General features: G+C 40.3%; 1 protein-coding gene across 1 annotated transcript in view; it reads left to right on the top strand.

Moving 5' to 3' along the window:
* Nucleotides 1-13,519, top strand: part of NSG2 (neuronal vesicle trafficking associated 2) — a 34,943-nt gene that overhangs the window by 10,554 nt on the left and 10,870 nt on the right. Inside the window, exon 3 of the mRNA XM_072347957.1 lies at nucleotides 3,397-3,516. Within this exon, the coding sequence (XP_072204058.1) occupies nucleotides 3,397-3,516 (120 nt within the window). The remainder of the gene's footprint in view (nucleotides 1-3,396; nucleotides 3,517-13,519) is intronic.

The following is a 13,519-nucleotide window of genomic DNA, read 5'->3' on the forward strand; positions in this document are numbered from 1 at the left end:
TCTGATGGAACTGCTCTGGGGCAGCCGGTGATAAACGAGCTCTGATCATTGCTGTGGCTGTGGAGTCAGTGGGGATTTTATTACTGTACATCCAACAGCAATTTGGTTAGAATTTCTGGAAGACTTCGCTGCCAGGGATTTTTTATTTATTTATTTTCTCTGTGATGAAAGAAAAGATGAAAAAGAAGTGATGGAAGGGAAACAGGGGGGGGGGAGGCAGAAATCCCATCCCACTCTAACAACCTGAATCAGAAAACCAGAAAGTGAAAACAGAACGAACAACCAAAATAGCAGCAATCGCACAAGAAAACACCATAGGACATATTTCAGTATGAGACTCATTATTCTTTCTGTGTGTCACCACCTGACAGTGCTCACTCCTATTCCCAGGTGCTGCTGGAGCAGTCCTGCCTGGGGTGCTCTCACTAGGGCCTCAGGCACAAGCATTTGATGAACGCAACTCAATTTCCAGAAGCCTTTGCGTGGGCTTCCTGATGGCAGCTTGTTGGATGGAGGGGGTGCGCATTGCTGCAGAAGTGGGATCTGTGCTCTGCTTTATTTATTTAGACTGTAGGTGACTGAACAAGACGTAGCTCTTTTCTTCTCAATGTGCACCCAGAGCCCTCAGCAAAATTGCATTTTTATCCTTACTGCCACAATATTGAGCGTTACCCCCACGCTGCAGGTCTTCACTTTTCTGTTTTTCCTTTCTCATTTTAGTTCTGTGCTCTCTTTTAAGAGGAGACCTGACTGACTGCCCTTTCTTCTGCTGAGTAATTCCACCAGGTGTCTGACAAAGATATTTCTTGCAGAGCAGCTATTTAGCTTTTGTAGTGCCAAAAGGCATTTAGCAAAGGTATTTCTTCGGTCCTCTCCTAAAGCCTTTTGATACCTCTGCAAATGTCCCTGCAAAACACTGACCGATGATGTCTGTGGTTCTATACTCATGAATCTCACTGCTGGCACAATCAGCACATTGGGTTTCAAGCAGCTTCTGATCTGCCTGGGAGCTGATCTGATTTACTTATTCCCAGACCTGATAGACATTGCTACCGGACTTGAACCTGATGCCTTATGCAGGGTTGAGTGGGTTTATTTTCAGTCTCATGCATGTATGTAGATAGCATATTTCATACTTGCCTGCTTACAAGATATTTGTTGAATGTAATGACAAAGAGTGGAAGAAAATGTCAACTATACATAAAAACGTGTCAGGCTTTTAATGTCTTTTTTCTTTTTCTGCTGGTGTCACAGACCTCCTTTAAGACCTAATGTTAGAGCTTGTAGGAAAGCCCTATTTAAAGATCTTATTGGCAACAGCATTATTTATCAAGCAGGAAGCATGAATTGGTGACAATTTGGTATTGAGGTTGGTAGGTTTAAAAGCAGAATGAGTGCAATTTCTGAGCCCTGGTTGGCAGGTGTTGATGGCTGACTTTAATTTACTGTACTGGGTTACAAAAGGCCTTTCCTTGACTGGAAGCTAGGGCCCAGCTGTATTCATTATTGAGTGCACCTGCCTTCTTTTGAGCAAGAGAATGAGGTTATTGCTTATTGTTAATTCAGAGCTAACCTGGACAAGCTTGTCCTGTCTGGAGAGGGAGTGTTGTTTGGTTTGGTCCAAAGTGTGTCAGGCTGCATCTCGGAGCACAGCAGGAGTCAGTTCAGTAGTAGGGTCATGGTGCAGTTAGGGTTCATCCCAAATATGCTGAATCAAACTTATCCTCATATGCTCATATGTTATATCCCAGCATGTATGTTGTGTCATTAGAAGTCCTGAGATCCAAAATGCTAAAATAGGTATATTTTATATATATATAAATTTATTTGTGTGGTTTTTTTTTTGTTTTTTTTTTTTTTATTATTCTCTGTTCTTTTAAAGACTTAATGTTGCAAATACCGCTGCAATAACTGTTATGGATTTACTGAAGGATGTAAATATTCATTAGTCTTTAATGATTTGCATTTGAATCCAGAAAATTGGCTTATGACTCCATGCTGATTTTCTCTCACTCTGATTTCCATGTGGCATTAAGTGCTAGAGAATTAAATACCTGGGGTTTTCTGTGGTCCAAACCACACTTTGCTGTCTTCACTTGCATAAGAGATCTTCATTAGCTGGTAACTCAAGCTCATACATTGCCTTAAAATCTTTCCCTGCAAACCTTCCAGACTTTATTTCTAATGCCGAGCTTTAGGACCCACCTTGCTTCTCCCCTGTGAGCTCCTTTAGTGTTTTATTTTCACCTTGGCAAGGCTGACACTTGTGTTGCTCTGCAATTTAGAATGGGAGGCCAAAACGTGGAAGTGTTGGCCCTGTCATGTGGAGCTTTAATGTACTCAGTCTCTCCGAGCCTTTGGAACTCACTCCAAACTGTTATGTACCTTGTGGACCCTGGATGATGGAATGCTGTGCATCCACCATTACTTGTAGTTGCTCACAGCCACAACCCCACTTCTGCAGGGATGAGCTCAAACCCTTGCCCAGTGCTGAGGATGGACGTTTTGCTTCCTCCAGCATTTCCTAGCCAGATTAAGACTACACATCAGCGCTGGCATTCTCTCACAATGTTGTTTACCTGCATAGGCTCATGGTTGAGTAGTCTTTTAGGCATGTATAATGGGATGGGTATGCTCACACTAATATATCAGAAGAACTATTGATTAATATTATTAATGCAGTTAGCATTAGGTGTTATATTTTCTGTGTTTGTGGTTGTCACGGTGACAGTGGTGGGATGTGTTTTGCCCAAAATATTTAGGATTGTTCTGGGTTACAAATAGATTCAACGTAGATTGAAAATGCAGTTTTGGTAATTTGGCTATACCCTTTTAAAAGCCACTTGCAGATGGCTCCACTGGCGTAAGCCACCTTGGTTTTATAAGATTAGCAGGAACTGGATTAGTCAGCAAATGGCACTGAGATCTCCTGGGGAAAACCCAAGGTGATAGAATGAGATTAATGTTGATAATATCGAGCATGAATAAATGAGAGGACAAACAGCCTAACTTTAACTTGGGTTTGGTGGAACTTGTTAGGCTGGGGCTATTAGTACGAGCGAGTCTTCTTTTGTTTGAGCTGTTTGTTGTTTTACATCTTCTGCCCATTGAATATGGTATAAAAATTATATGCCTGACCCTAAACCATAGTGGGTGTTAAGTGTTTTGCTCTCAGCTACTTTAAGATGCACCATCCGAAGTCTCTGTCATCTGCTTGTATGTTTATCTGTCTTTTAGTTCCTGAGGGAGTTATGAGCCTGTATTAATTGATGGTTATGAGATCCTTTTGTAGGTCTGGGGGAAGGTTGGGGTAGAAAAGCAATGGCTTAGATAACAACAACAAAAAAAAGTGCATGCTGTGTGCAGCAACCTTAAAAGTGTTGATATATTTTCCAGGTAATTGTGAAAACAAGAACAGAGTATCAGCCTGACCAGAAGAACAAAGGAAAACTCAGAGTGCCCAAAATTGCTGAATTCACAGTCAGTTTCACTGATGGTGTAACAGAAAGACTAAAGGTAAGAAATGATTATCCTGCTGCCTCCTGATCTGAATGCCATGAGTTCTCAAAATGCTGAATCAAAGTGACAGTAAAGACACAACAAATTTAATGCTCCTGTCATCACTTGTGTCAAAGAGAGGTTTATCTGCGTGAATATGAAGCTGTTTTTTTCTTAGGACTGGCTTGAAAATGCCTTTATAATGATGCATATAGGCAATGGTTTCCTTCTCTCAGGAAGAGCGATGAAAATGTTTTCCAGCACAAAATGAAAGTAAAAAAAGACAAACCAAATAGACTTGAATCTTTTCCTTCTCAAACATTTCTGTCTAAGAAAAAAAGAAGCGTCAGTGGATTGAAATGGTTTGTCATCCTTTTGTTTCGTAGTAAAGGAACCCCGTTAATATTTCAAATATGTTTTTTTTTTTTTATTAGCATTTATTTCATTATAGATGAAAACTCGAACTGGATAAAAGAAGAGCTATTAGAAACTATCCAAGCATATCTTGTTCTGTAAGCAGTTCTGGTTCGCAGGAATTAGAATTTTCTGAGGAAAAGAGTTTCCTTGAGAAATTTTCAACAGGCTCTACTGAAACATGGAAAGAAACTCATGAATTATTGAGTGCCTTCAGTTCCTGTTGACTGAAGCAAATTAGAACGGCTCAGTTCCTCCTAAAATTAGACTCCAAGCATGTAGCAGCTCGTATTTGCTGCCTTTTCATTGAAAAGATATGATGCTTTTACTAAAGCGCAGAGCATATAAGTTGGGGGAAAAAAAAGAGCAAGATCTGATTTCACAGTTCCAAAGCCAGAGGAAATATTAATGATTTAAGTAAGAAACTGTAGCGACTTGGCACTGCCTAATTAATAGTTCTTGAAAAACTGAGATGGGGCTTATACATTTATAGAACAGAACATGATCCTCAACAATTACCAGGAATTCTCCCAAGTAACTGAATAATTGACTGAAGTAGCTTCTATTTGCCTTAGTTGTTCTTAATCTTGCTAGGAGTAGAGAAGTTTATTGTAATTATTTTCTAGTAATTCAGAAGACAGTATTACTTTCAAAATTGTAATGTGATCTGGGAAGAATTGTTATCATTTTTCCTTTCTGTAACGAGGGATAAGGCTTATTGAGCTGATTGAAAGGAAGAAATTTCAGCTACTCTTTCTGAAGCACCACAGAATGGAACTGTTTCTATTCTCTCCAGAAATCCACTAATTTATTTCATGAGGAGAATTCTGTAGCTTTCATCCACGGCATTTAAAACTATGATCTATTTCTAAGGAGTCTGTGAATAATTGTGTATGGCTTCCTTTTTCTATTTTATTTTATTTTTTTCAGTGGAGATCCCATATTTTGATCTAAATTACAAAGGATTTACATGCTATTGATTTTGACTACATTCTTTGCTGATCTTGCTGCATGCATAGCCAAGTTCATTGTTACCATTGGTAAAGCACACAGCAAATTAGCTATGCTGAGATCCCCAGTCTTGGATACCACAACAGGCATTTTCCATCATGAACAACGTACAAATCAGAACCAGACACAATGTGCCTGAGAAACAACAGTAAAATGTGGAGTCTTTGAGAAGGGTTGGGTTCTGACCCTCAATAAATGGCATTATTGTTGATATTGGAAGGGGTGGTGCGTCATGGGGTATTTAGAACTTAATCCTGCAGCCCTGAACAATGTTAGTGTGGATGTAAGACCAAGGTTTAGTGACATCAAAAGTTCTAGCTCTGCTGGTTAAAAAAGCAATCAAGAGTATCTCATCTCATCCCTATACATAATGCACTCTGAAGGCCCAGAATGTAGAAGTGTAGCTCATCAACTAAAAAAGGATATACTTCTTTTCATCAGCTCCTTCCATAAGTTGTTTTTCCTTTTCTTCAAGCCCTCGACTTGCTGTTGCATTCAGATTCCTTTGGATTACCTTTTCCTTTTCCCTTCTTATTTTCTGTGCTGTTTGGCCATTGCTTTTGCCCCTGTGTGCACAAGGACTGATGCAGCAGCAAGCACAGGGAAGTAGGAGGCTCCGGGAGCATGCACAGTAGTGGCACCAACGTGAAGGTTTAAGCTGCCCTTTGCTGCACAGTGGGGATGGCTGTGGGAGTTGTGGCTCTTCCTATGCAGCCTGGCAACATGACAGTTTCATTTTTAAGCTATTTCCTTTCCCTAAAATCCATATGATTTCCATTCACTGCTGTTCAATGTCAACTTATTAATCAGTCAGCCTCTCGTCTAATGCTGGATAAGACTATAAGCCTCTCCCTGCCTGCTTTTCATAAGGCTTCCATGTATCATATTAAGTTTGTAGTATTATTTTCTGACAAAAATGAGCTGAGATAATAGGTAATATTTCATTACCTTTTGTACTTTCTTTTTTTATTGCACCGCATTTTTATAACAGTTTATATTTTTAGTGAAGTTATTAAAAATACTGCCCTCTGGTTATAAGCAAGCCTATTACCTGGTACTGATGAAATCATATTACATTTGTTTCTTGTAGGAGGAAATCATAGTAAATACTTAACTTTTATTATCTCAGTTTGGCTACAGTTTTAAAAGCTTAAAAAAAAAAAGATAATATAATGAGATCACCATGTTTTCTGTTGCTGGCTGGTTGCTTTGTATAGCTTTCCAATAGACGTGTTGGAAATATCCACACATTCTTGCTAATTCACTGATTAGAATTAAAATATTAACCTATTCTTGAGCCTCACTACTGGCTGAGTGCACTCCAAATATGTGAGATCTATATCCAATAACATGCATTGGACTGCATGCTCTTCCAGCGTACAGTGTACAACTAGTGTGTGAGTTCACCATAATGCTTAAATTCAAGCCTTTTCGCAAGGAACCATTTTGATTCTGCTGTCTTACTACTCTGTGTATGAGGAGTAATATGTGTCTCTGCACCTCGTACCTGTACATGGGGGAACAGGCAGGATGGTATGACAGTGTGAAGAAATAGCCAAGACGTCATCTTCTGCTTGCTATTACTCTACTTTAGCAACTAGCAGAGTGCAAAGAGAGATGTGTTTTATTTTACACCCAAAAGGTAAAATTATCATCAGTTCAAACAGAAACATGGCAAAGTGAGTCCCTATCGTTAATGAGTCTTTGTGGAATAATGCCATGTTTATGACTGTGCTCCCTTACTGGCTTGTATCTCTGTGGAGCAGTTTATACTGTTCTTTCAAGCTGGGAAGTACTTTTCTTTCTGCTCTTCTGATTGCTAGATATGGGAACATTCTTAGAGAAGAAGGATGCTTCCCAAAGTCCTGTTTTTTTCTTTTTCTGAGTCATAGCTGCATTACAAAGAAGAGGAGAATCTCTGGGGAAAGCATGGGACCTTATGGACACGGCAGTCAAATCTGCAGATGCCCTTTATTCTGTCTTTTGGCTATCTTTTATTGAAGAGCCTAATAAATTATTAGGCAACTTTCTAGCGTGAGCGAGCCAAAGCCAGAATCTAAGCTTATGCATGCATATTTTTCATCCATCCAGAACAGGACAGATCTGAGCTCTTTAATTATTGTAGAGATTGTCCCTAGGCAACAGCTCTTATTTCACACTACCTCTTCCAGGAATTTTAGATAGCTTCTGCAACTTGTCACATCTTCTAATAGATGAGATTATGATTCTCTATAGCTCAGCACACAGTGTCCTGGAAGTCTGACCAATTATGCTTATTCTTCAGCTGGATGAGTCACCCCATACCTACTTTATAACAAGTGTTTAAGTAGTTGTGCGTAGATGGGTCGCAAGAAAGTGATGTAAAAGAGCATTATGATCGAGCCATCTATATATAAAATAAATTTCTTTAATTGTTTTACTCCTCCACAGGGAAGCAATGGCAACACTTTCTTATAAGCAGAATGGCAGTGATTTGTAGGCCTTGCCTCCTTCAGGCTTTTGGAGTGCATCACTCTGAGGGTTTTTGAACTGCTCACTGTGGAGTAGTATCTTACTGTGCAGTAGTGATATATACCAAGGTTTCTCTATCTGAAGGCAATAGTACCTGGTGTTTTGCCTTCCACATTGCATTTTTTCAAGGTATTGCACGTTGCCATGCTTTGCCATCAGTAGTGACACTGAAATGGTCAAGGAAGGGTCTGCAAATGTGATGACTGTCATGTTCCTTTGCAGAACAGTACATCTAAGTGCATTTGAGGTAGATCTCACTGCTTCTTTTTGCCAATTATATTGCATGTTATAGATTTCAAGAATGAATATCTCATGCAAGTTACACGAATCGAGTGAGTTTCTGCCCTAATTTATATCAGTGTCAAAATGAGAACAAAATCTCCTTTGGTTTTTTGAGCAAATTATCAATTGAACCAAAAATCATATTACTTCTGGAGGATGAGTTTTCCAGTCACTCTGTTTCTCTTCAAAGCAGCCCAGATTTTACAGAAGCCAGATGGACTTATGGGGTGAAGAGCGGATTTCTACCCACTTTCTTGGCTGTCACTGAACTCGTGCTTGGGTTCAAGACATCAGCACCTGCTTGTGAGGAAACAAGCTGGAGAAGAATTGCTGATGGATTTTTTAGTCAGAAATCAGGAGTGTTGGTAGACATGTGCTAGCCCTGGACCTGAATTTGTCTATGTCCTAATAGCACCAGGGGCTGGGCTCGAGCAGCCTTTCAGCATAGGCTTAGAATTTACAACACAGAGAACTGGACTGTTGCACATAACTGCTTGTCAGCTTCTTGTTTGTGCAAGTTTCACTTCTTATTACACAAGAATGTTATGTGCAACCAGTTTGACCTCTGTTATCACCAAATGCCACAGAGCTATTACAGCTCTTTCAGAGAGACAGTGCTTCATTGACCACCATCTAGGTGATAGTTACCTACTGTAGTTGTCTGATTTCTTGAATCTTCCACAGTTCTTTCCTTTTCTTGGAACATTTTGTTAAGAAAGCTGAGCTTATCAATCTCTCAGAGATGGAATAATTAAACCGTGTGCTGTCTTCAACAGAATAAGTTGGGAGTGGGTGTATGGGGGAGAAACTGAAATATTTAAGAAGCAATTTATCTGCTTGGAACAATCAGCTGAAAGCATTGATCACTGCTTCACTGAAGAATACTGGGAGCTTCACTCTTCTTGCTACAAGTTGGGAAGATTCATTTTTGAAGTCACTGGCTGTGTAATCTGCTCCTGCTGAGTATGCAATGTCAGTCTATTTCTTATCTCCAGATCAATCTTTTCCCCTCTCTCCACCCTGAAGCAGTTCTAACACATGCAATATCCAGTGGATGTAATGATTCAACAGAGTTTACATCGAGTCCTTCAAATATAGTGGAACCCATTCAAATGTTTCTGTTATTGAAATACTCATACTGAAACAATTATTTTCCTCTGACCTAATGCGAACGTTGTAGAACAGAATGTGTTTGTCTCCAGCCGCACCCTGCAGAGCTGACTGTGATGCAATATTTGTTCTTTATCAAAAAGAAGCCGGTATCTGAAACACTTAATTAAGAAAGATTTTCTGGGCTAGAGCCAGGGCTTGATTTCATGTTGGTAACAGCTTTGTTGGAGTGGAAGGTGCTTTCCCTGCTTGCACCACCAGAATGTAATCTATTGAATCCCAGTGAGTTCAGTTTGACCTTGTAGTGGGAGGTTCCTCATGTGACAAGCACTGAAATTCAGAGGGAAAGGCAGGTTCTGGGCTTGGATGCTTGTGGAGGAAGATGTAGAGTTTTACTCATGAGCAGGAGCAGGTCTGAATTGCTTTATCTCTTTGGGTAAGATCCACCGAGGTGTGAGCAATAGTGTCTTTATGGAGTGGTGCAGAGAATTGCTGTGTGACCTCTACAGACACTGCCAAATGACTGCACCTTGAGCATAGCTTTGAGAAATGCATCATTTCTCTGTATGCATATATTTATCTACTTGTCCATCCTGTCCTTGGTTTTAAAGGACACATCATCATTGCAGCTGGATAGATGATAAGTCTTCCTTGCTCTGCAGCACCCTCACTAAATGTTGCATTCCTGTTTCTTAACTCCAAATGCAGTTTCCTAAACTCATTTTCCTGCAAATGTTTCCATAGTAAGTTCTGCTTCCATTGGTATGTTGCTGATTTATGCTGATAGTTCTTCCTCTGACCTGTAAAGGCATGAATCCCAGGAAAATGGCATGGGCTATTTAATCATGTCCATTCAACAGCTAAATAAAATTAGAGGTTCCTTCAGTTGTTTAGTTACCACAGGGCAGGAGCAACTCATGGCTTATCTGAGTGTGAGATGGGCAATTTTCCTTACTGCTTTTTAATGCTAACAAAACAGTGTTACCTTGGTGACTGCCACATCACATCAGTAATCTGGAAGATGCAGAGTGGCTGCTGAAAGATCCCATTACACTGACTAATCTGAGTGGCGCTCAAGGGAGGGAACATGTTCTAAAACAGAGAGATTTTTCTCACTCTGGTGATAATTGCTACTGTGGCTGTTTCCAGGCTGCACGGCACTCCTGTGGGCAGTGTGATCCTGGAGAACAAGGGACAAATTGGAGGAAAACTGGAAAAGTGGTAGACAGTGTAAAAAGGAGCACATAAGCACTGGCAATAGCATTTGGGGTTTTCTTGCACCAGCAGAGAATGTTGCAGTGGGTTCCTATTTAATCTTGTATTCAAAGTGGGGCTTGAGCAGGTGTCTATATGAGGAGACTGACTCAGGGGCTTATTTAACCCTTTGGAAGTTCCCAACAATCATCAGGAAATCTCAGTTTCTGGTGGATGTAAGTGCTCTTCCACCCCACCTGAGGCTGCATTGGCAGTTCTTTATTCCCTGCTTCAGGTGTGTTCTTCTGGAAGGGGTGTCAGGCAGCCCTTACTCCTCCACCTAAGTCTTCACCAGACAGTGAGAAGTTGGATATCAGGAAAAACAACTCTGAAAAAGTGGTGGGGTATTGGAACAGGCTGCCCAGGGAGGTGGTGGAGGTGTTCAAGAAGTGTGTTGCTGTGGTGCTTAAGGACATGGTTCAATGGGCAAGTGGTGGTAGGTGGATGGTTGGGCTAGATGATCACAGAGGTCTTTTCCAACCTTAAAGATTCAGTGATTCTGTAGCATGGCTTGTCTGTGGTGTCTGAGCTTTGAGTTGTCTTCAGGCTGAGTGTTTTTCACTGCAATGCAGAGGTTGTCCATTTCTCCTTGTTCACAGATCCACTGCCCAGTCTGGCCTGGTCTTGATCTGATGTAAGCTAGCACCTGCATGGATTCAGAATCCCACTTGTGGTGCTTCTTAAAGAAATGAGAAATGTTGCTCATCATCTTCCTGCATCAGCCCAGTGGTTGTTCTCCTCCTCTGGCTATAATAGGAAGGGAAGAGAATAGGTTATATCAGTCCTAGTTGGTCTCACAGCTTGTATGGAAATAGATTGATGGGGACATTTGTGATCGTCAGTGACAATTCAGAGCAGTGAGCTTAGTGTGGATTTGTGCCAGAAAACAGATATTTCTAATCACATTCTCAGGTGTTGCACTATGAACCCTGCAAGCTTCCCACTGCCGTGTCTGTGTAAAAACCTGAGGTTTTTATGAGCATTTCTATGTAATACATAACTTTCTGGTACAGATGAGGTCTGAGGAAAAGCCAGAAAGATTTTCCATGTCTATAGCACAGAAAATACCAATACATTTTGATTTAGCTAGAATGATCTGCGACTGGCTCGAGTGCTGCCTAGTAAAATGAAGAAAGCACACAGTTTTGCGAAGTCAAAAAAAAAAACCCAACCTCAAATATGTTTTATTTTTGCCATCTGTGAACACTGCCAGAGTAATCAGCAGAAGAGAATTTTTCAGGGTTTTTTTAATTATTTTTTTTTTTTTACTTGATATTTGGAGGGAAGAAAGAAGTTAATTGCAATGCAGAAAATGTCTAAAAATGGAAGTCACAGAGTATTCGCGTGACTAAAGGTTTGTGAAGTAGACCTGCTGAATCTGGATTTTCCAAACCATGATATATTGGAAGAAAAAAAGGGAGCTATAGAGCAGGAAACTCAACTGACCCTTTGCTTTGGAATAAAATGCTTGGAAAAGATTTTCATAAGGGATTGCACGGAGATACCCATTCTGCTTAGAAAATGTAATTGCAGTTTCTATTTAATTTGAATGATTTCTTACACTGTATCTTTGTCTTCCACAACCCAGTGCCATGGTACCTTGTGGTGTCTTTGCTGCCCCACAGTAAAGCCTATTTGTTGAGTAATTTTCTTGTTAGTGTTTGAGGTGGAATGAAAGATGCTTAATGCTGTACGGCTGTTGTAGCAAAAAGGGCCTAATGGAATGGAGAGGGAAGAGATTTCAGCTAGCTGATGCCAAGGCAGTTTGTTGACAGTTGTAGAGTGCATTTGGAGTGTTGTAGCCAGACCACAGAATGCTTATAATATAAAAACAAAAATCAGAGATGTGAAATGCTTTACTCATATTTTTTTTTTCATGTAATGTTTCATTCTCTCCATTTATAAAGCAGCACAGGCTGCTGACTGAATGCTAAACAGACCTGAGCTCTCTCTTGTTAGCACTTGAAGATGTATTAAGCCTGTTGGGCCAGCTAATGGAACTGGCTTCATGCCTTTGAAGGCATCATAATCAGCAAGGTTATTTATTTGTGTTGTTTGTTTTTAAAAGAATAGCTTTTCTAAGTCATTTGCAGCAAAAAGCTTCATATTTCCAATTTAAAATGAAAAGGCTTTTAATTCACAAGTTACCTAGGGAACACTTTGCTCTCCAAGTCCTCACTTTGTCTTTTATATATCACCCACAGAATAAGTTTTTAAAGAGAAGTGGATGTACTGGACCACAAATGCTGCCATGTTATTAGCTTTATTTCCTGACCTGTGATGGTAGACACAGAAGCTGAAATGCATGTGAATATGTTAACCTTCTTGAAGGAACAAGCTCCCAGTATATTTTATGTTAACCACAACGGTGCAGTGAACGAATGTGTTTCAATATATGCAAACCTGACCTTTGGTTTCACTTTATCTAAGAAGCATTTAGGACTGTGGAGTGGTAGGGGAAAATTATCTTGTTCCCTGAAACATGAAGAGCTTAAATGATTCTGGACATTTTAAAATCCAGTCTTCTGTTGTGATGTGGAAATAGTAGCACCACATGCGAAATCAAAATGTAGGAAAGTGGTTGGAGAGGAAAAAGGGCATGGAGGAATACCATTTTCTGCCTTAGGACGTCAGTACTTGAGCCTGAAAGGTTCGCTTCAAAACTTATCCTGCAGAAGAAGATAATTTCATAAAGCAAACAGATGTCAGCTTTGCTTAGAGCCAGGCCAGTCCTTGGCCATGGGACAGTGTCAGTGCTTGGCTGGTTCTGTTGAGTGCGTGTCAGGTCTCACAGAAAGCCAGGGATGGAGGAAGGAACACAACTGGCCTTTCTCAAGTTTGCAGCCGTGTGCCAATCCCTGGAGCTATTCTTAGAGCTCCTAACACTTTCCCTGTGCCAAATCCAGTTTGAGGGAAGCAAGGAATGAGGTAAGATTATGCGTGCATAAAACTCTTTGGAAGTTAAGTCTTGGCTAAGGGTAGGCCAGGAGACATTTTTCTGATGGCTTGATTTCTCTTGTATTCCTGTCAATGCATTTTAAAAGGCATCCATCATGTTCTGCTCAGAGACTAGAGGAAATGTCACAGCTTAGGCTTTGCATGATGCAAAGAGGAAGGGTTAGCTTTGGAGATGTTTTTCTATCATAAAAACCCATTAATGGAAAAAACACTTCAAATTAGGGGTAGGGAAGGAAGTCTTTTCCAGGATTGCTCAGATCAGCTCTTTGTTTGTTTGTTTGTTTTTAATGTGCATGTGTATGAGATAATAGTGTGTGTGCCATTTCATGAATGGGACTGTGGATTGGGGAAGAATAGCACCACTACGAGCAGTATTCCTGAGTCATTCCGCTTGTTTATTTTTAGGTTTTTGCTTCTTTGCTCTGTTCTTCTAAAGGCAGCAGAATGACAGAAATAAGGAGAGGAGGCTTGTGGAGTTGAA

The sequence above is a fragment of the Excalfactoria chinensis genome, chromosome 13 (genome assembly GCF_039878825.1).
Source record: "Excalfactoria chinensis isolate bCotChi1 chromosome 13, bCotChi1.hap2, whole genome shotgun sequence".
NCBI classification, from domain to species: Eukaryota; Metazoa; Chordata; class Aves; order Galliformes; family Phasianidae; genus Excalfactoria; species Excalfactoria chinensis.